The sequence below is a fragment of the Staurois parvus genome, unplaced genomic scaffold (assembly GCF_062004578.1).
Source record: "Staurois parvus isolate SC_StPar_1 unplaced genomic scaffold, SC_StPar_1.0 ptg000832l, whole genome shotgun sequence".
In the NCBI taxonomy this organism is placed as follows: domain Eukaryota; kingdom Metazoa; phylum Chordata; class Amphibia; order Anura; family Ranidae; genus Staurois; species Staurois parvus.
Window position 1 is genome coordinate 1,676,469 of NW_028318628.1, and position 19,841 is coordinate 1,696,309.

The following is a 19,841-nucleotide window of genomic DNA, read 5'->3' on the forward strand; positions in this document are numbered from 1 at the left end:
AAGGCCCCAGCTTTACTTAGTGGTGCATTAGTGAGCTCATCACTCATTCTTGCAACAGGAAGCCGGCACTGGGAGTTCTTTGGCTTGTTGATAGACTCATAATCTCAAGCAAGGAAGATTAATTGAAAAAAGAGGACTGTTTATGATATTTCTTGGGTGCCTGAGATAAGCACGTTTATTTTACAATCATTAATCCAAAAGGGATAAATCATTGCAACAGAAGTTTATTCACGAATCTCTTTAGGAAATGTTGACTTTGTGGAACAGAAACTTTGTCTTGGTAAATCTCTCAGTGATAATATCATAGGAGAAATCAAAGGGCTAATCTTGAAACATGATATGTGATTTGGATTATTTGCCTTAATTTTTTTAATTTGTTAAACTAAAATGCTATTATAAAACCTTAAATATTAAAATTTGTGCATCATTGACATTTTGAGTTTGTATTTTGGGTGTTAGAGGGATGCCATGTGTATAAATGTACGTGTCTGTGTCACAGATCTATTAGGGCTCATGCACACAGATGTATATAGGCACAAATGTCCTTTAGCTTAAAACGCCTAGTGTTTTTCTGCACCTAATTAGCCGCAGGTGGCTTATATACCCAGCCATGGACCCTTGTACTCATGTTCTGGAAATGTGTCATACATGAATTTGCTGGTAAATGCCAATGCACAAGAACACCTGCATTTACACATGTACACATGCCTAGAGTCATGCAATTCTGTGGCTGGCTGTACACACCACTTGTTGCCCCCAAAGGTTTCATGCTAGAGCTTCCTTACGCACCCTGCTGTCTGTGTGCATGTACTTCAATCAAGATTATCTGCATCTGCTGTTTTTGGAGTGTCACATCCAGCCCCCGCTGTATTTAAAGTAGAACTATAGGCAAAACTTTTTTTTTTTCCATTTTGGATAGAGTAAGGCTGGCCATACATTATACAATTATCTGCAGATTTTCTGCCCAATTTCCTTTAGATTTACCTTCAACTATGTAGTGCAAGGGCCTGCCTAATTGGATACAACTGAAAGTGTTGTTTAGGTTTGTCCTCCTATTATATGGTTTTTGGTAAATCTAAACCAAAAATCTGCAGATAATTGTATAATGTATGGCCAGCCTAAGGGAGGGTTATGACGCCTGTCAGTTTATTTTTTTGCCATCTGTGTCCCATTGGGGAGATTTACCTTTACTTCCTGTCCCATAGCCAAAATGCGATGTGAGAGAAAATTCCTGCAAATTAAGGGAATTCCTTGGTGACCCCCAGGTCTCCAGAACTAGTGTCCCCATTGTAACATTTGCCATCTATTACTTTTCTGGTTGTCAACCCAAACTTTGGGGTTTCTTTTACTTTCACTTTCGATGATAATGGTGAACAGGACAAATAGGGTGACTCTTCCTAACAAGGACACAGACAACAATAAAAACTGACAGGTGTTATAATCACTCTCCACTCTATCCAAAACTAAAAAAAAGCTTTTGTATCCATTTGAAGAAGACTGCAAAATAGTGGTGCCAATAAGCCATTGTAGGCCCTCTCTAGAACTCTCTTCTTCATGGCAAGCCCAGCTCTTCATCCAGTCTTAGCTGTAACCCTTCTCTGCCAAAAACTAGCTGATTAGGCAAAGTCCCTTTAAAGGGATATTGCCAATACTGTGGTTGATCTCATGGTCATACAATGTCTGGAGCAAATATTTGTAGCTTTAAACTCCAGTTTTGGTGGGCTACTGGAGGTTACCCTCCCCATCCCCAAAAGGTCTCTTGTCAGTAGCTGTGCGGATGACACTTTGACTAAAGTGTTGGATTTCAGAACTTGCGTCCACATAGCATCTGATTCACATGCCCTTTAAGGGACAATGCCTATTCAGATCTACTTTGGATACCATTAAAAGGGATGCTACTGGTGGCAAGAGCAACCATATTTCCCACCTTCCTCTGTGGAGGAATCCTAAGCTAAAGAGGCTTTATGTGTCACCGGTATTTAGGAAAAGTCCCTTGCATTTCCCCACTCCCCCACTGCAACATCCATATTTTAACCCCCCCAGACTTGGCTCTCAGTCCATCCACAGGGCCTGGGCCCCAAAACTGTCAAACCCTCTGAAAAACCTTCCTCTGCATGAAGATGCGCCCTCACTTTCCTGTGTGCGTGTCCTAACCTTTAGAGACACTTAAATAGCTTTGATCTCAGTTTGGTGGATGTGGGAAAAGGTTTCCAGGGGAGTTTTGTTCCCATCCTGCTCCTTGGTTTCTCACTTTCAACCTTTCTGTGTTACTGCTCAGGTCTTCTGGATCAAAGGTTCTTGTGGCAGAACGGTTTGAAGTTTTACTGCAGCCTGTTCGCAGTTCAAAAACCCAGATGGGATATCTCCTCTTTTAGGATCTAAAAGTCCACCAGGTTTGTCATCACCTTCTGCCACCAGACAGACTTATTGCCTTCTGAAGACATCGGGGATGCACACCTGCATGGCCCGATCTTTCCAGAACACCATTGTTTCCTACACTTTGCTGTTGGTACCCTGCACTTTCAGTTTTTGCCCTGTTATACGGCTTCTTGTCTGCACCTTAGGTGACCACCAAGGTGCTGGCCCCAGTATTATCCCTGCTGCGCTCTAGTGGCATCCACATTGTGGGATACTTATATGACCTCCTGTTGAGGGAGCAGTTAGCTCAGGCTCTGTTGGACAATGTGGCCCTGACTGTCCAGAAATTATAAGGGTTCAGCAAGATGATGATCCTGAACCTTCAGGAATTGTTGCTGGAACTGACCCATTATTTGGATTATCTGAGTCTAGTTTAAGATGTAGCACAGAACAGAGTTTCACTCCTTCAGGAGAAACTTAAAACTCTCCAATCCCAAATTCATGTTCTGCAGTTCAAGAGTCATCCACCACTACTTTTGCATGAGAGTTCTGGGTCTGATGGTACCCTTTTCTGAGGCGGGCCCATTTGGCCAGTTTTACTGCAACGTGATATGTTGTTGTTGTGGGGCAAGTCTGTACAGTCTCTAGCATGATGGTTCAGGAATCCAATTGTGGAATCATCCAAAGACCTTTCTGTCTTTGAAAGTTTACCATGACAGAGGCTACCCTTTTGGGCTGCAGAGGAGTCTGGAGTACCCTGTTGGTGCAGGGGACTTGGTTGTTGGAGGAATCTTTTCTTCAAGTCAACATTCTGGAGCTTTTCATGATCTGGCTGTTTGTGCAGCATTGGACCATCTTACTGGAGGGTAATCTGATCTGGATGCAGTTGGACAACACCACGACAGTGGCATACATCGGTTATGAGGGAGAAGCATAAAGTCTTACTTTGGTAAGGGAGAGGTACAGCGGACCCTGTCCCAGTCGTAGACAATTGTCAGGCCTATTTCCTCCGCTTTGCAGTGTCTGGACCAGAGGGAATTTCCCCTACACCTGAAGGTGTTTCTGGACCTGTTTCACAGGTGAGGGATGCCAAATGTTGAACCTTCAAACTGGACAGGGTTTTCTTTTGATATAGGGATCCTTTAATGGAATCAGTGGATGTTCTGGTGCCTTCGTGAAATCAGTACACCCTGACCTAATACTTTCATCCACTGAAACTTCTACATTTGCTTTGCAGGATCAAGATGGAGGACATTTCATGATGCTCCAGGCATATGTGATATGCTGACCTGGTAAGACATCTAGCAGATGCTCCACAGGCTCTTCCAGATCATTCTCTCTTTTGATTCAAGGTCCAATTAAGCATCCTGCCTCTGAAGTGCTGTTTTTAATAACCCAAGTTGTGGAAGATGGGGACATTTCAAAATCCATAATTACCACAATGTTAGTTAGGAAGTCTACTTTCTTTGTATTTGGCTGTTGAAGGTATACTTCATTTGGTTTGAGTCTTGGGACTTCCGTCTTAAGAGATTCTTTGTGGGAAAAAGCCTCTCCTTCCTAAAGCTGGGACTCCTCTTTCTATCTTGTGTCAAAGACCGATGACCTTTTATTCCCTGATTAAGACATTTGTACATGAAGTCTTCCTTATCACTCCCCCTGTTTGTGTGGGATCTGAATCTGTTTCTCTCTGTGCCTCTGAAACTGCTGTTTGGATCCATTAGAGACATTGCTCTCTACTTTCACCAACCAGATTCCCTTTTTCTCACCCTGAATGTTCCCCATAAGGGTGCACACCATTCCACCATCTTTAGATGGCTCAGACAAACCATCATCAAAGCCTATGTTCTGTGGTTCTGGTTTTTTTTTTTGCATCTGATATCTTTTGTTCTCTATATTACTGCTCAGTTGTACTGCTTTTAGTCCGGAAAGTGAATGACTTTTTTTGTCTCTCAAAGGAAAAGGAAGAAAATATTAATTTTTTACTCCCTTTAAAATCCCTGCAGTCTATTGAGGGGCACAGTTCCCATTCCTCTGTGTTTATGATCATGTTCTCTGTAACAAAACTGAGGCACACTGGGCTGGCCTACAGTTGTTTTGTTTGTCAGTGTCCAATGCTGTAGGCAGTAGTATAACCCAAAAGTAAATTACTTACTGTGTTCCTCAGTTGCCTTCAAGAAAATGATTTTATGATGAGTCATTTTTTATTTATATTTACTGCTAGTTCCCTCACCCTCCAAACATAACTGGTTTAGAAAACCTTAAAAAATAAAGATTTTACCAAAAAAAGATAAATGTTACCTCTTCTCTCTATTCAGATCCTACTGGAGAGCTGGGTGACGTCGTTATGCCTCTGAGTGTTTGAAATCCCATGAGAATGTCTTCCTGCAGTTAGCAGGAGGGCATTGTCATAGAATTGCTAGTGCCCAGCTTTTCCAGGAGGTAGTAGTGACGCAAAGCGGTGTTAGTGTTGTTAAGACAAGGCCAAGGTAAGTAATTTATCTTTTTCTTTGGCAATGCCTTATTCTAAAGATTTTTTTAAGCTAATTCTATCTAGAGGTTGGGGGGCTGCTTTAGTATTACAGCGCATCAGTAGACAAGTTCACAGTTGCTATTGGTAGTGTGTTGGGTGGTAGCCTCTTGTTATATAATTCTTTGCAGTGCAACATACTGCACAGTATATATGTTCACAACTGCAATAGGCTCAGAGAGAGGGAAGAACCAGAAATCAGAACAAAAAACTGCCAGTAACTACTTGGATTTTGCCAATGAGCAGAAAATTAAATATCAAGATGAATATACTGTGTCTCGTTTATTTTATATGGAAAAAAAATTCATGTTTGACTGAATAACCTGTATTTAACCTTTTCACCAGGTTAGGCTTCTAAATGTTAATCCTTATCTGAAAACGTCAAAGTTGATAAGAATCTGACACTTCTGAGAGTATCATTTCTTACCAATTGCCAACCGTCCCCCTAGCTATCTGTAAGTAGCTCCCATTGGCCTGCCTGCTGAAGGTCTGTGGGTGAGTCTTTGCTGGGAGTCGCAGTCACTACCACATACCTAATTCTACTACTAATTACTGTGTTATCACGTGGTCATTATAGCATTCCAAAACCTCTCTGGAGAAGTTTTTACAGTACTTCCTTTACAGCTGAGTGAAAGTGGCTCCCATTGTCAGCTTCAGTGCTTTTCTGGGAGTTGTGACTTCAGACGTGTAGGGGGAGGTGGGATGGTTAGTAAGCTTTGATGCACCTGTAGGTCCCAGATGTCCTCCTATTAACAGAACATGCAAATCAGAAATTTATCAGGTGCAGTTGAACCTTAGTTTAATACAACATTTTTTGAGACGTAGAAGGATATTTTAAGGATATTGCATTGTAAGTCAACTACTCAGTCCACATTCACCCTGTACAGCAAATTCCTAAGAGGACCTCAAAACCGAAAGTTTACTCTGCCCAGAACCTCTCTGACTCCTCATTTTGCATGTCTGGTCATAGAAAACAGTGTCTGTCTCTGTCTGTACCTGGGATGATCAATATTCTTTTGGGCCAAACATGGGGCATTTACTGGTTCCTTTTAGTTTTGTGGGTTATTTTAAGGTAATTGTGTCAATGTATAAAGTTCTGTATTTAATAGTGGCTGAATTATCTTAGTATATAGGATACCTAACGTTTAAGATTCAGCGAAATACACATTTAGTTTCCATAATTCTGGGCTCATTGTGTATGTTTTTTGCAGAACAATTCCTTGCATTGCAAACTGAATGCTGGCTCCACAGCAGACAAAATCCAGGACAAAAGCCCAACCAAAACAAGGCTACCTCGGAAAGTTGACCTACGAGCAAGATACTGGGCATTCCTATTTGACAATCTCAGGAGAGCTGTGGATGAAATTTATGTGACATGCGAATCAGACCAAAGTGTTGTTGAATGCAAGGTAAGACATATGACATATGAGCTGTGCCCTCCATGTATAGGGATGCTAGCTAATGGCTTTTGTATGTGTTTGTGGGATTTTAAATTGAAGTTTTTGAAAAGGACAGGAAGACAAACACAGACCCACCACCTTATTACATAGATAAAAGTCATAGAAATGTTCTTTAACTACTTCCCTCCCAGCCTATAGTGAAATGACAGCCGGGCGAACCCCTTGTCCCTCCGGTAGGGCATCATAAGACGTCCTTCCCGGATCACGCTTTGCGCGTGCCTACAGGGCTGCGCTGTGCCAAGATCTGTCATTGGCTGTGTACCTCAGACACGGCCAATGACAGATCTGTGTACCGACCTCGTTGCCAGTATCATGTGACCTGCTGTGACCAATCACAGCAGGTCACATGACAGCTGTATACAATGGATGGCTTCCTTTCAAGTGTGTCTAGCTGTGAATGGTCACAGTGATCACATGCACAGGCTGGGCCATTCACAGCCCATCTGTGTCATGTGCTTACCCATGGCCAATCACAGTTAATCACAACAAAAACGGAATTAATCGATTTCATTCAGTTAAATACTTGCTTATAGCAAATAAATTATTTGCTATAAGCAATCAAATTGTGTAAAAAAAAAAATAAAAAATAATGATCACTTCCCCAAAGTAGTACAATGTTACTAAGGTAACATTATACTACTTTGGTCATAGTGTAATATGAAAACAAAATCTTAAAAAGAGAGCGTGAACCCTCTCACTCACCAACTCTATTTAAAAGAACTTTCTTTTCATTTCTTGTTCTTCGAGGGTGAAGTTTTAACACGGGCATGTGCTGTAGTTTTTAGTTATTTATTTATTTCAGGTACTTATATAGCGCCGTCAATTTGCGCAGTACTTTACATATATATTGTACATTCACATCAGTCCCTAACCCTCAAGGGGCGTACAATCTAAGGTCCCTAACTCACATTCATACATACACATACTAGGGCCAATTTAGACAGGATCCAATTCACCTACCAGCATGTCTTTGGAGTGTGGGAGGAAACCCACGCAGGCACAGGGAGAACATGCAAACTCAAGGCAGGTGGTGCCGTGCCTGGGATTCGAACCAACGACCCTAGTACTGCCAGGCGAAAGTGCTAACCATTTATCCACTGTGCTGTCCTCAGTTTTTTTCAAACTTTTTTCGTTCAATCCCAATACTAATGTTTAGAAAATCGATTGAACTTTGCATTTCGAGAATTGAAATTAGGCCACTCACATTTCGAAAGTTGAACGATCAAGCTTATCAAATGCTTTTTCCAACAATTTTTTACCTGTGTATGGCCAGCATTAGTCACTATCGTTCTCTGGATATTTCTTTTTGTGTCATTCTTATATCTAACTGTAGATGGCACTGTTGCAACTCATCTGTATGATATTTTGCTTGGCTTGTTTATTATTCATTGTCCCTAAAATGGGTATAAGGTATAACTGAAGTCATGAGATTACGTTTCATATTATTAAAGTGACACTTATCTGTCTTACTAAAAGAAGATTGCAGATTTTATCTTTATTATTTTCAATTGCTCATTCTAGTAAATCCTGTTATAGGTTTCTGGTTCCCGTGCTATATCTTGGCTATACTATTCCTGGAACAATTTTTTGTGTGCCGTTATAGTATGTACACATGCCTCTAATTTAGTCAAATTACGTCAGTGCTCTGTAAAGGTTATAAAAGTGCGTGAGGTATTTCCTTGAAGTTTGTGTTTTTCTTAAAAGCTAACGTCTTGTGTTTCAATTTTTTTGTAAATTTATTTTTGTGTGTATATCAGTTTGACCTTCACAAACAATTCAGTAAAGAGCTTACTCTGCTTCTTCCATAAAGGTCCCTGCTTGGTGTATTCTGTAGTGAGTATGATTTCCATTGCTTCAGCACAGGAGTTTAATCTGCAGCTAGAAGCATTGTAGGTGAACAAGAGAGCAGTATTGATGTGCTGGGCCCTGGGGTCCTAGCGTCCTGGTATAGAGTGTCATCAGGACAAAGAGATGGCGCCAACAGTCCTGCCGTGCACGCCAGTGACTAGAATTAATTACAAACCAATCGAATCCGTTGCAGCCAATTGGTAAACTAATTGGTAACTTTAGCCGGGCATCCAGCTCTGGTGATCCGGTATGGGGGAGGGAGTATCCTGTGAGACACTTTTGTCCAGCTGCGGGTGAGATGTCCGGAGAGAGATGTGCATGAGTGAAGATGAAGCCCCCGCTGCTGCTTGTCCTGTTTATATTCCCTTGTTCGGAAAACATGGCTCTTATTACAGCTCACATGGCATGAAGTCTGATCAACTTGATAAGGTGAACTGAGCCTTCCTTCAAGCAGGTACCTGCCAGAGGGGATGATTACTCATGTACTAAGAGATGGGGCTATACTACTGCAAATGAGAGCTAATTGCAGTGCTGTAATGGGGGAAATGTCTGGATGATAGCTGGGCAGAAAATGGGAGCACAAAATCATCAGCATGATACATGAAGTACAAGCTGGGCCTCAGGAGAATGGAGTGAGATTACAGTACCTGTCATTTGCATCACAATACCCAGTTTAATATCCTCATATAACTTCTTTCAGAGTCATAGTGATTAAGCAGTGGAGAAAGTTTCCAAGACTGACTAGAGTGCAACAGTTTTTTTTAAAAAACACAAATTTATCTATATTGATCAAAACAATAATTACACAATATTGCAAACAAGTAATTTTGCTGTATTCCAAAAAATATGTTGCTTACATTGGAAATACTGTAAATTCATCTATTTCCAAGAGAAGAGCTCTATAGTGTCCATTATTTTCTGTGGCATACCACTTCAAAATATTCTGCTGATTCATGAATGGAGCAATAGCCAGAAGTAGCAGAATAAACATCATCTGTCCTCACTCTGCAGCTTGTTTAACTTTGTGGAGCTACACAGTGTAGGAGCAATCTGTCCTTATAACATTGTTATTGTACACTATTACATCTTCCTTCTCTTCATGTATGCAAAGAGATCAAAGTACATAGACAAATAAAAATGTAAAAATGAACAGTATCCTTCTTTTATTGATATAATAATTGAAGAAGATCAGGCTGTTACTCAGTAGAAGCTAATTATTTATATTTCATATGGGGAGTCAGCTAAGCTTTCAAATGTACATACCTGTTAAAGTAACACTAAACTTTGGTTTAAAAAATATATATTCTATTTATGTGTTTTTAATTCAAAAACGTACCTTCTATTGCTTTCGGCCTCCTCCAGATTCCTGTTTTTTGCTGCTGTGGTCTGACTTCCTGTTAGATGGTGGCTACATTCATTCTTCATGGTCCCACTGTATGGTAGGAGCTCAGCCACCTGCTTTTTCTCACTCTCAAGATGGAGTATGTGGTATGTGTAGTCAGCACAGAATAGTGCACATCATCACAACTAACGTGCACTGCTTGTTCCAAACAAATGGAAGTGCGAAGAAAAAGGTGAGGTCTGGGAGCTATCATAGGATGTAATAAGGTGGCAGAAAAACAGATCACAGGGCCATGAAATAGTGGATGTTTATGATTTATTTTTTTAAGATAAGGATATTGTTAGTGTTCTTTTAACTAGGTCAAAATGTTATCATAATGCTGATTCGCAGCCCACAAAAAAGTCTAGGAGCTCATCGGTTGCCAGGTGGGTTAGCACTACTATTAAAAAAATATGTTGCACAATAAACTGTATATTACATTGTGGTGTAAGTGATACATTCTTTATTGGATCGTGAAGTATTAAAAGACTACTGATAGTAGGTAGTGTTATACCATTCATAAGGGATAATCTTTACAGTCAAATGAACATATATTACCATATTCATTTGCTAATTGTATCTTGTATGTAAAGTAGTCGATTGCCTTAGCCACTGGTTTGAATTTTTTTTATTGTGTTCCACTGTTTAATTGTCCCCCCTTCCCTAGCCACCCCCATTTCTATGATTAGTTCAATCAAGGTAAAACATGTAATAGATTGGTGTGGCTATGGGCAAAGACTCTTAGCAGACAAACCTAGAATAACATTTTTTTTCCTAAAAGTGATGCCATCAGTGTGTGGCTGTTTGCTATATTGATATTGCTGGGCTATGGAGTAAAGGCAGACACCCACAGCCGACACTTGTCATTTCCATACCAAGGAGGAAACAGTGTCATTCAATAGAGTCTAGAGCATCATCCAATAGAGTGAATATCTTACACATTCTTTTGAATTGTTTAGCCTGGACTTCAAGCACAAATAAATGAATTTAAATGTATTCCTCAATAGTCACAAAGTATTTAATTTCAATTCGTGTGCACAGGTGCCTTTGCAGACCCAGTTATCACCTTGCAGTAATAATGGTGACATCATAACTGTACCAGCTGTGATTAATACAACAACATATGCAAGAGGCCACCTGTCTTCAGAGTGTTGTGTCTGATTGAATGGAATATGATAGGCGCACAGGACAATCCAAAGCATTGCGCGTTACCACCAGGGAAGACTTTCATTTTGTTCCACAACATGGCCACTTGTCATTTTTGTTTCTTTTTCGGACATTTCCCTTTTAAAAGATGAACTCCATTGTGTCTACATAACACATTCCCTCCTACTTTTGTGAAATCTGCTACTCTTTTATGTTGGCCTCTTGCCTTTTCCTACAAGGTGCATTCATTTTGTAAGCCCCAAGGAGCAGGGCCCTCCTAACCCTCTTGTATTGAACTGTATTGTTGCTGTATTGTCTCCCATTATATTGTAAAGCGCTGAGCAAACTGTAGGCGCTATATAAATCCTGTAGTATAATAATAATAATAATTTTAATCTGTGTTCCTGTGTCTCCTTCTCTGCATGTCTATGTAGACCTGAGCCAGAAAAAAAACACAATGCATTTGGAGCACTACTTGTGCTGCTTGTGTTAGAGGGTTGTTGCATGTTGTTTCTTTTTTTATCCTTTCTTGTGTGTTGGCAAAATGAATTTACTATGTTTAAAGCTGAACCCAGGCATGTCAACCCCAAAGCCTGCCCACCTATATTTCATTTTTTTTTTTTTAAAACCCTACGCATTCTTTTTTTCTTCAAGTCTTCTTGACAGTCCAGTGATATCACTGCAGATTTTTTCCCTTCTTATTCCCTTAGTGGTAGGGGTGGGCATTCCTCTAGGATTGAACGGCAACTCATGTAATCAGTTTAGCTGTGCGGGGCTCCAATTTGTGAATGAATAAACTACAAGTCCCACCTACCATTGCAGTAGACAGACTTATAGTTCTCAATGGACTAAGAGTGCAGTAATCTTTCCTAATGGTGAACCTAGCCTTTAATGTAACAGATGTTGACACAACTCCAGGATGTAACTAAGACCCGTGCACTGCAAGGGTTGAACACTCATTAACTCTACGGGGTAGAAGAAGCGGTTGTATTGCTTCCCTTACCCCTTGCACTAGAAGGATCTAAGGGTTTCCTATTTTCTTCTCTGCGCAGGGCAGTCCTTTGGCAACATCATGTTAAGATTAGTGTTTACAAACATCATACACAAGTTAAACTGCCAGCTCAGCTTGGTGTGCCTTGTAGAATTCTATTCAATGTTAATGGTGCATTTGTGTACTCCAACTCCAGAAGAACTTCACCAAACGCTTTCTACTTTAGTCCAGTCCCAGACTGTTGCCTGCACTACCTACATTTATTCTGCCACACACCAAAGAGCTCAACTACAAGCTGTTTTTCACCACCCCTCGAAGTTTCTTTAAAAAGCTTTGGTGCTACAAATATGTGCAATTATATTAATTACTGAAGTGACCAAGAAATGAACGTCTCCTTACGTTCAGCACGTCACACTCCAAGCCTGAAACAATTAGCCTTTGCATGCAGAAAAGGAGGTATACTTTAATTATTAGCAGTTATTTTCCTGTATGTGGAAAAATCCACATAACCAGATATAGTGCTTTTTGTTCTGGCTACTGCTGTGTTTTAATAGGCAAACTATTGATAATGTAGATAAAAGAATGGGGTATACCTATTGATGATTTCTTTTTGTTTGTTCAGGAAGTACTAATGATGTTGGATAACTATGTGAGAGATTTCAAGGCTCTCATTGACTGGATTCAACTTCAAGAAAAGCTGGAGAAGACTGATGCGCAGAGCAGGTAAACACTTTGAGGTCTACTGTGCTGGTGTCTGCTAATAATATTCTTATACTCTTTTGTTTGGGGCAAATAACAATAATAAAAAATTACCTTTAAAAAAAATAATATATTGATAATTATTTTGATTATAATTATACTGATACTTATTATATTACATATCTTATATTACATACAATTATAGATATGTGGTTAGTTTTCTTCTACCTGTATTCTCTTTCATCTTCTTTTACAATGGTGTAGTAACAGTGACAAAACAGCAGTGTATCATTGCTTTTCTACTCCCTGTTAAAATCTTTCATCTGAGCACTTTTATAAAAAATGGAGTCAACTAGGGAAAAAACACATGCTGTTTAGTGAGTATGTAAATGGCTATCCTCCTTTTCAACTGGACAAAACAGTAGTATTACTGCAAATACAAACTAATGCTTAAAAACTGGACCAAAAGCATATTTTTGAAATATTTCTGGTAAGTTTCTTCTAATTAGGTCTTCTTTTCTGATCTGTATTCTGCCAAAAGGACTGTCTCTTGTGGACATACCTTGACACTTCTGTGACATTGTGCTGTTTGTAATATGACAAAATCCTTTTGTCATTTACACAGAATTGTGCATGCTTGGGAGGATACGATTTGAATGTTTAGTGCTATCCTTAGTAATGCAGATTTTATTTTAACCCATGAGTTTTATTTTGCAGGCCTACCTCTTTGGCTTGGGAAGTGAAGAAAATGTCTCCTGGACGACACGTTTTGCCTAGCCCATCTTCTGATAGAGTGAGCTCGACTTCTAGTGCAAGGAGGGCACTCAATTTTGGGTATGAGAATGCATTGTCTATAACTCCAGAGTATGGACAACAAAATTTGATGCATGTAGTGTTTTTGATTAAAGTGATACTAAAATCTAGTTTTTTTTTTTAAAATAACAAACATGTCGTGCTTACCTGCTTTGTGTAGTGGTTTTGCACAGAGTAGCCCAGATCCTCCTCTTCTGGGATCCCCCCTCTGGCACTCCTGGCCTTTCTTTCCTGTCGAGTGCACACACAGCAAGCAGCTTGCTATAGCGGCACCTGAGCAGGAACACTCCCGAGCTATTCACACACTGCCCTGCCCCATCCCTCTCTTGATTGGCTCACTGGCTGTGATTGACAGCAGCGGGTTACCCCTTTGTTTGCATTTCTGGTTACAGCTATATAAAATGTCTTTAATAGATTTATTCTGGCTGTTCCTTAAGATATTACGTTTAGCACACGATCTTATATGCTTTACCCTTTATCAGTCTACAAAATATTATCCCTAAAACAGAAATTAGGCTTACAGGTCTATAGTTTCTGATTGAAAACTTTTTACCTTCTTAAATATAAGTTCCACATTTGCTTTACTGCAATCTGTTTATATAGGTTAGCTGGGGAGTGAGGGTTCCAATAAGCTGGTCTCTAAAATGGGAAGTAATGGCTTGTAAGTAACTATTCTGAACTATTTGAGTATGTGGGGATGTAAGTCATGTGGCCCAGATATTTTATTCACAGTTGTTTGTGTAAGTGTTTATTTGACAATATTCAGCCACTTTGGTGCATTTAAATTGTGTTGATGCCATCCTAATAATTTACTTCAATACCACCCATACTTTTTCATTGTGTACACAAAGCTAAAGAAGATACTTAAAATGTAACTAAGCTGCATCTGAGCATCACAAACTGAAAATGCCTTTGTTATATTCACAACAAAGTCATCCTTCCATCCATGTATCCAGGCTTTATTTTGTTGAGAAATCATTTTGAAAAACACCCCCTCGCATTTCTAACCACAGCCATCTTGAGTATGGGCACATGATTCATGTAGCGTTTATTTCCTGCAATCCACCTGCCCTTGGGTTAAGCATGCAGGTAGGAGGGTATGCGTAGCTGAGAAAGTCCCTCGTCCCCTCTTCCAGATGAAAGAAAGAAAAAATACTGATGAAGACTCATGGGGTGTGTGATATGTTTTTGGCCTAGGCCAGAAACCAGGAAGCAACTGAAGAAGTTAAAAAAAATATATATACCTTCCTATCTATTTACAATGCTAGAAGCATGCTTAGACTTAGTATTTTACTGATTATTTATTGTACGCACAATATATAAACACCAATCAGCCATAGCATTAAGATTACTGACAGGTAAAGTAAATAACATTGATTATCTTGTTACAATGGCATCTGAAAGTTGGTGCGATATATTGGGCAGCAAGTAAACATTTTGTCCCCAAGTTAGTGTGTTGAAAGCAGAAAAAATGTGCATCTCAGTTTGTTGTGTATGGGGCTGCATAGCCACAGACAGGTCAGGGTGCTCACACTGACCCGTGTCAAGAACCAAAAGCACATGCAATGGGCACATAAACATCAGAATTGGACCACGGAGCAATGGAAGAAGGTGTCCTGGTCTGATGAATCATGTTTTCTTTTACATCATGTGGATGGCAGGGAGCATGTCTTTTCCTTACCTGGGGAAGAAATGACACCAGGATGCAGTAAAGGAAGAAAGCGAATTGAAAGAGGCAGTGTAATGCTTTGGAAAATGTTCTGCTAGGAAATCTTGGCCCTGCCAATTATGTGGATGCTACTTAGACATGTACCACCTACCATTTGTTGCTGACCAAGTATACCTCTTCATGGAATTTGTATGCCCTGATGACATTGGCGTCTTTCAGCAAGATAATGCACTCTACCACACTGCAAAAATAGTTAAAGAATGGCTTGAGGAACACAAGCTTGAGGTGTTGACCTGGCCCCCAAATTCTCCAGATCCCAATCGAGTATCTGTGGGATGTGCTTGAAAAACAAGACGGATCAATTGAGGCCCCAGCTCGTAACTTGCAGGACTTAAAGGCTTTTCGACAATGTACTATACTGTATATATGTCAGCTGTTTCTCACCTACACATGAGTGGCATAAATTTAGTTGGTGGTCTGGACAAGCAGTTTTGTTTGTTCTAAACTATGGACTTGCTGTACAAAAACCTTCTGCATTGAAAATGTTTACTGTCTTGCTGATTAAAAGTGAGGGACAAACGTGCTTGCACTGTTCTTTGGTGTCTCCCTGTCCAGTGGATGGTTTAACATTGCAAGCACCAGTTGATACCATCCCTCTTTCAAATGTATTATGGTTGCAATGCCTCCTGTATAAGGATATTACAATGGTGCCAGTGGTCCATCATTGCCATTGTTAGCTTCACGGCCCTCCAAACTGGTGTCTTATTTTTCGTTGTTCACAGCCAGGCATCTTGCAGCAGCACCTTGCTTTATTCAGAGATTACTTTTCAGGAATCCTGGTGATATGTTGAGCTTGAAGAACATACTGCAAATAATTAGGTTAATTGACAACAGGTCAGTAACATAATTGGGTATTAAAGGGCTTAGAAGGTCAGAGTGTCTCAGAAGTGAAGATGGGCAGAGGTTAATCAAACTGTGAGAAGCTGTTTCTAAAAATTGTTCAGCAACTTCAGAATAATGTTCTTTAATGTAAAATTGCAATAATTTTAAATAACAATCTACAGTACATAACATCATCAAAAGATTCCCAGAATCTGGAGAAATCTTTGTGCGCAAGGGACAAGGCCGAACTACAATATTGGATGCCTGTGATCTTTAGGCGCTTAGATGGCACTGCATTAAAAACAGGCATGATTCTGTGATGGACATCACTGCATGGACTCAGGAATATTTCCTGAAATCACGGTCTGTGAAGACGGTTCGCTGTGCCATCCAAAAAAGCAAGTTAAATATCTATCATGCAAAGAAGAAGCCATATCTAAACATGATCCAGAATGCGCTGTCTTCTCTGAGCCAAAGCTCATTTAAACGGTCTGTTGCAAAGTGGAAAACTGTTCTGTGATCAGACATTTGAAATGTAAAATATTTTTTTGCAACCATGGGCACCGCATCCTCCAGACTAAAGAGGAGAGGGACCTTCTGGCTTGTTGTCAGCGCTCAGTGCATAAGTGCTTATGGAATGGGCAGTTTTCACATCTGGAAAGGAACCATCAGTGCTGAAAGATATATCCAAGTTTTAGAGCAGCATATACTCAGGCAAGAATGGAATAACATTCCTCTCCCAAAACTCCAGCAACTGATCTCCTCAGTTTCTAGACATTTACAGAGTCTTGTTAAAAACAGAGGGGATGCTACACTATGGTAAACATGGCACTGTCCCAACTTTTTAGGAATTGGGGTTGTACTTTGCCAATGTTTTGTTGCCCTGTTCCCCAACTTTTTTTTAAATGTGTTGCTGCCATGAATTTCAAAATTACTTTTTCTCAGTATGTTCTTTCAAATGACAAGGTGTACATTATCCTGGCACCATAAATGCTTAGAGATTCTGGCAGTTTGCTTCCTCTTTTCCAGTGGCTGTGAAGGCAGTGATCTTGTTTTCTTAATTATTATTGTTATAATACAGGATTTATACTGTATAGCTCCAACAGTTTGCGCAGCGCTTTACAAAATGAAGGCAGACATTACAGTTACATTACAATTTGGTACAAGAGGAAGCAGAGGGCCCTGCTCATTAGAGCTTACAATCTAGGAGGAAGGGTTGAGTGATACAAAAGGTAATAGCTGTGGGGGGTAAGCTGATGGAAGGAATAAAAGGCAGTTTACTAGTTAGAAGCAGGATAGGCTTCTTTAAAGAGGTTTTCAGGGATCGTCTAAAGGTGGATAGATTAGGAGATAGCCGGACAGATTAGGGTAGTGAGTTCCATAGGATGGGAGAAGCTCGGGAGAAGTCCTGGAGGCGCATGGCAGGAGGTGATACAGGAACTAGAGAGCAGAAGGTCTTAGGAAGATCGAAGAGAGCAGTTTGGTTGATATTTTGAGACCAGATTGGTGATGTAGCTTGGGGAAGAGCTGTGGATGGCTTTGTAAGTTGTTGTTAGTATTTTGAATTTTATTCGTTGGGCGAATGGAAGCCAGTGGATTGATTGGCAGAGAGGGGTAGCAGACACTGAACGGTTGTTCAGGTGGATGAGCCTGCCAGCAGCATTCATGATGGACTGGAGGGGGATAGCCTATGTAAAGCTAAGCCAATGAGGAGGGAGTTGCAGTAATTGAGGCAAGAGATAACCAGGGAGTGAGTTAAGAGCTTTGTGGCATCATTGGTTAAAAAGGGGCATATTCTGGAGATGTTGCGGAGGTTGAGGTGGTATGATTTGGACAGGGATTGGATGTGGGCCTGAAAGGATAGTTCAGAGTCCAGGGTTACCCCTAGCACCCTGGCATGCAGGGATGGGTTGATAGTGGTGCTATTGATCCTGATCAAGAAATCATAGAAAGAGGCACATGGGGGAGGAAATATTATGAGCTCAGTTTTGGATAGATTGAGTTTTAGGAAGTGGTGTGACATCCAGTCAGACATGTCTTAGTAAATCGGTGATACGTGAGGAAACTGATGGGGTGAGCTTAAATAATTAACTGATGTTTTAAGGCAGGGGTCTCCATATTTTCTAAGCAAAGGTACAGTTTACGGATCGAAGGTCTGGATTGTGACCAGTAGGAGTATAAAATACTTAGATTTGGTGATCACTGGGGGTAAAAGAGTTACGTAATGCCCATGGGCAGTAGGAGAAGGAATAGTGCCCCATCATTGGTAGTAGTGGGAAGAATAATCTCCAGCATTGGTGTCAGTGGGAGGAATTGTGTCTCATCGTTGGTGTCATTGGGAGGAATTGTGCCCTATCGTTGCTATCAGTGGGAGCAATAGTGCCCCATCTGTGGTGTCAGTGGGAGGAATAGTGCCCCGTCATTGGTATTAATGGGAAGAATATTCCTTATCTGTGGTGTCAGTGGGAGTAATAGTGCCCCATCATTGGTATTAGTGGGAATAATAATCCTCATCATTGGTGTCAGTGGGAGGAATAGCACCATATCATTGGTATTAATGAGAAGAATACCGCTCCATCATTAACATTAGTTGAAGGAATAGTGGGAAGAATAATCCCCATCATTGGTGTCAGTGGGAGGAATAGTGCTCCGTCTATGGTGTCAGTGGGGTGAATAATGCCTTATCATTGCTGTTAGTGGGATGAATAGTGCACGATTGTTGGTATTACTGAGAGAAATAGTGACTTGCATCACTATGAATAGTGCCCTAAGGATCGGATAAAGGCAAGCAAAGAGCCACATTTGGCTTGTGGGCCACAGTTTGGAGACCACTGGTTTAGGAATACAGAACTCTGAATAATTCTCACTCAGTTTTTTTAAGGTTTAGAAAAATATTATATTATATTTCTTAGATTATAAAACCTCTTTATTTCTACTAATATGTCTATAAAATTGTAAGCCTTTTTTACGAGAAGCATATGTTACTGTAATAATGTGGAAGACTTTATTTTATTTCCAGGGGACCTCCTCTCAGTATTACACCCGGGCGTCTGACTCCATCGGGTGTCAGTTGGGCTGATAAAGTGAAAGCCAGTCATGGAAATTCTACAAATAATCAACCTACGGAGATTGTGCCTCCATGTTCAGCAGTGCCTATACAGAAAGCCCTTCATGAAAATGGTAAAAATATAAAGCTGCCTTCTATGAAATTCATGATGGTAAAAAGTTTGTGTAGAAAAGGAATTTATGTCAGATTGGTTTGTTTATGGGGATAATAGAACAGATTGATAAACTAGTGGATGAATTTCTCATTGACAACACCAGTGGAATGAAGAGCACTACTTACCTGAACATTATAAGTCAGTATTTTCCAGACTTTTTCCTTGGACCATGGTTTTTAGACTTTTGGGTAGAATTACAAGTGTAATAATTTGCAATATTAATTTAGCAGAGAGCTGTATTGAGAAGTGTCTGTAGGGGTGCCATTGTTGTCCACTAATAATTCTAGCTGGTTTGCTGTCTGTGTCAGTGCCCTTCTAGATTATGTACCTGGAGAATTCATATTGTCAAGGAGGCCAGAACTGATGTGTAAGCCAGTGACTCAAAGTTTTGCAGTCATTGGGTCAGCATAAGAGCCTAGCAGTTATCACTTTCAGAAGGAGAGGTCAGCATGGGCGGTATTTTTCGCAGACCAGGATTGCTTAAACTGTATGTAAATGATTTTTTCAAAGTTATGTAGTGCTGGCAGAGCATTACACTGACATAACGGCCCAGTGCTGACATAACCACTCAGGATTGCAGTCCACTCTAGCACAGCAGACAAAGGGTGGCAGCGCTGCAAGAAATTCAACAGCAGTCTTGCACATTGTCAGCTCTCTTCTGGAAATGAGATAACTGGCTGAGAACTGGTAGGATCAACATATCAAATCAAATCAGAATTATTTCTTTGGAATTTAATGCTAAACTCCAGGTATGATCTTAATCATACAGCTTGGTATAGCTTGGACTAATGTAAGTATGCATATCTCACACCTAAGGGACTGCTGGGGAAGCTGACAATCACTGTA

General features: G+C 40.3%; 1 protein-coding gene across 3 annotated transcripts in view; it reads left to right on the forward strand.

Moving 5' to 3' along the window:
- SCAPER (S-phase cyclin A associated protein in the ER) overlaps positions 1-19,841 on the forward strand; it is a 363,489-nt gene that overhangs the window by 27,210 nt on the left and 316,438 nt on the right. For all 3 annotated transcript variants that reach the window (XM_089655289.1, XM_089655291.1, XM_089655290.1), the window contains exons 4-7: positions 6,097-6,294; positions 12,334-12,434; positions 13,128-13,244; positions 18,794-18,954. In XM_089655289.1, the coding sequence (XP_089511415.1) occupies positions 6,097-6,294; positions 12,334-12,434; positions 13,128-13,244; positions 18,794-18,954 (577 nt within the window). The remainder of the gene's footprint in view (positions 1-6,096; positions 6,295-12,333; positions 12,435-13,127; positions 13,245-18,793; positions 18,955-19,841) is intronic.